General features: G+C 40.1%; 2 protein-coding genes across 2 annotated transcripts in view; one reads left to right on the top strand and one right to left on the bottom strand.

Moving 5' to 3' along the window:
- LOC138021839 (uncharacterized) overlaps positions 1–2,500 on the bottom strand; it is a 380,926-nt gene that overhangs the window by 78,606 nt on the left and 299,820 nt on the right. The window lies entirely within an intron of this gene.
- LOC138019620 (lactadherin-like) overlaps positions 1–2,500 on the top strand; it is a 13,651-nt gene that overhangs the window by 10,506 nt on the left and 645 nt on the right. The window contains exon 8 of the mRNA XM_068866474.1: positions 919–1,075. Within this exon, the coding sequence (XP_068722575.1) occupies positions 919–1,075 (157 nt within the window). The remainder of the gene's footprint in view (positions 1–918; positions 1,076–2,500) is intronic.

The raw sequence follows: 2,500 nt of genomic DNA, 5'->3' as shown, positions 1-2,500 counted from the left end.
ACAAAGAGCACGTTATTGAAACGCAGACGGCAACCGGAAGTAAACATTTCGCGTGCCAGGGCAATGGAATCTCCCAGATTTTTATTGTAATCATCTCTAACCGAGAAAAGATACTTAGTAATGTAAATGCGGTTGTGTGAAGACAAGTTTGAAGGGAAAACAGCTTACTTGGTTGCCGTCTGCGTCTCAAAAACGTGTCTGCTTAAGCTCCCTAATAATAACAATAGGGCAACCGTAAACGTCACAATTATTCAAGATGGCGGCGCTCGCGGAATTTTGAAAGCAAAAATAGGCGATTCTAAAACTTATTTATTTCGGATACAAACACTTTAAAGTTGACAGTTACTTGTGAAAATACATTGTTCGTGGTTAGTCTTACGAAGCTCGTTTCATCCCGACCAAGGGCTCATCAGAGACCTTTCTGCTTTGCAAACTCGTTGGGCATCGCTCCCAAAGTCCTGTTCGCTAACAAAATGATGACAGCAATCTCGCCTTATATCGCATAAAGGATTCCAGACCGCACAAATTCACCATTGAAAATTGACAATAAAGTTGACTGTTACTTGTGAAAATCAGGCGCCATAATCAGGGATTATTATAATCAGGGATCCCTGATTATGGCTCCTGGTGAAAATACATTGTCCGTGGTTAGTCTTACGAAGCAAAGTGTCTTAGAAACACTTTCTTTGAAAATACTTTAGACTGACTTGACTGTAAGGGTTATTTCCTTTGCTTTAAAGTTATTTTTTTGTTGATGTGGAGGTTCCCTTTAAACAACTGCACTAAAAATTACGATTAATTAATCGATTTTTGGAGTTTGTGTTCTCGTTAAAGCATTATTCCGCCCCCTTAAATACAAGCAACCGAGCATCCTTGCACCAATAGTTGTGACGTCTCTTTTGTTATTTTTTTTTATAGATATTCGATGGATATTCACATAACCGACAAGTTAAACAAAACAAGTTACCAGTTCCCTTGATAACACGTCTCGTACGAATTAGACCTTTACCATCGAGCCACAATGACAGAGCCTGTGTACGACTTGAGCTGTATGGATGTCGCAAGGCTAACAAAGGTGAGTTTGAGCTCTTATATCAAGAAATACACCTAATCAGATGCAGGCCCAATTTTAATAGCAGAGCTCACTTTAGGCAAAACAAAGAGAAATTTGGTAGACAGCGTAACTGACACAACGCAAGTTATGCCCCCAGAGGGTGCCAAAACCCGAGGAGGCAACCTACAAACCCCTACGTAAAAGGGGTAAATGTATAAATTGGTAGATATTGTAAGGAGAAGAATCAATCTCTATTTGCTCAAGGGGGCGCGCAAGGGGGTATCGGTATTGCTTAAACGGGCGCGCAAGTGGTATTGGTATTGTTCTACACGACCGCGCAAGGAGAACCAAAGTGCTGTTTGGGTAAGCGATTGAAAAATTGTAAATCTTGTTGCCTGGCTCAGAAATTGATTTTGTCACGCCACAAATCATAAACAGGGGGAGGGGGGAGGGTGACATGTTCAGCATATAATTTAAACGTATCTCAACTACCTTTCATACTAGCTTAGCCACGGGGCAGATGTAGTGAGAACTATTACTAGTTGTGAGAATAAAATAACCCGGGAGCTCCGCTTTTAAGGCTTGGCTGAATCTATATATTATCCAACACAAAGTGTCCCTCAGTTAAGTTCAAGCCTTTCCTGCCTATTTCCAACAATAAGGTAAAGGCACTAAAAGGTTAGCGTTACTTTTAGCTTTTGGTAAATGCCGCTGTTTATCCTTATTCGAGGAGAAGCATTTGGGGTCACTCTGCGACGTTAAAGTGTCTGTATTCCGAGACACGCCGGAGTGATGTTTAAGTTGGGGAGAAGAACAAGGGGACACTTCGTGACGATTATTGACATTCGCATGCATCTGATTAGGGGCATTTTTGGACATATCTGAGTTCGAGCACTCACTAAACCTTTAGTCTCCATTACAAAAAAAACTTGAAAGAAATGTGTCTAAATAAAGTCAAATAGACACAGAGTTTATCAAAAATATTTACATGAACATCCTACTAAGGATAAATTGCGTAAATTTGCAAAAGAATCAATTAGTGCTGTAAAAACGATCTTAGAAATAGAAAAAAATAATAAGCAAAATTCCTAATATACCACAAATAGAAGACTATCGCACGGGTCCATAATAACTCTCATGGCATCATAGTACTTTGTAAGATCTTTAAGTAAACACACCAAAAAATTAAGGATTCATTTGTTGCTGATTTTAAACATTGACAGTTTGTGCATTGATTTGGATATGTGACTGCCACTGTGATCCACTTCAAGTCAAAGTATCTCAGTGGTTAGGGCATTCAGCTAGCGCCCATCTCGCACTTCCACTGCCTTTTGAAAAAGAGGAATGTGGAAATGGCCTACTCAGTCAGCGGACAATCCCGTACAATGCACAAAGCCCTTATTGCTGGATCACGTGTTCGATTTCCGGTTCCGCTTTTCCAGTTAT

Source organism: Montipora capricornis, chromosome 10 (assembly GCF_036669925.1).
Source record: "Montipora capricornis isolate CH-2021 chromosome 10, ASM3666992v2, whole genome shotgun sequence".
NCBI classification, from domain to species: domain Eukaryota; kingdom Metazoa; phylum Cnidaria; class Anthozoa; order Scleractinia; family Acroporidae; genus Montipora; species Montipora capricornis.
The sequence above is the reverse complement of the archived record's forward strand: the minus strand, read 5'-3'. Positions and strand labels throughout refer to the sequence as shown.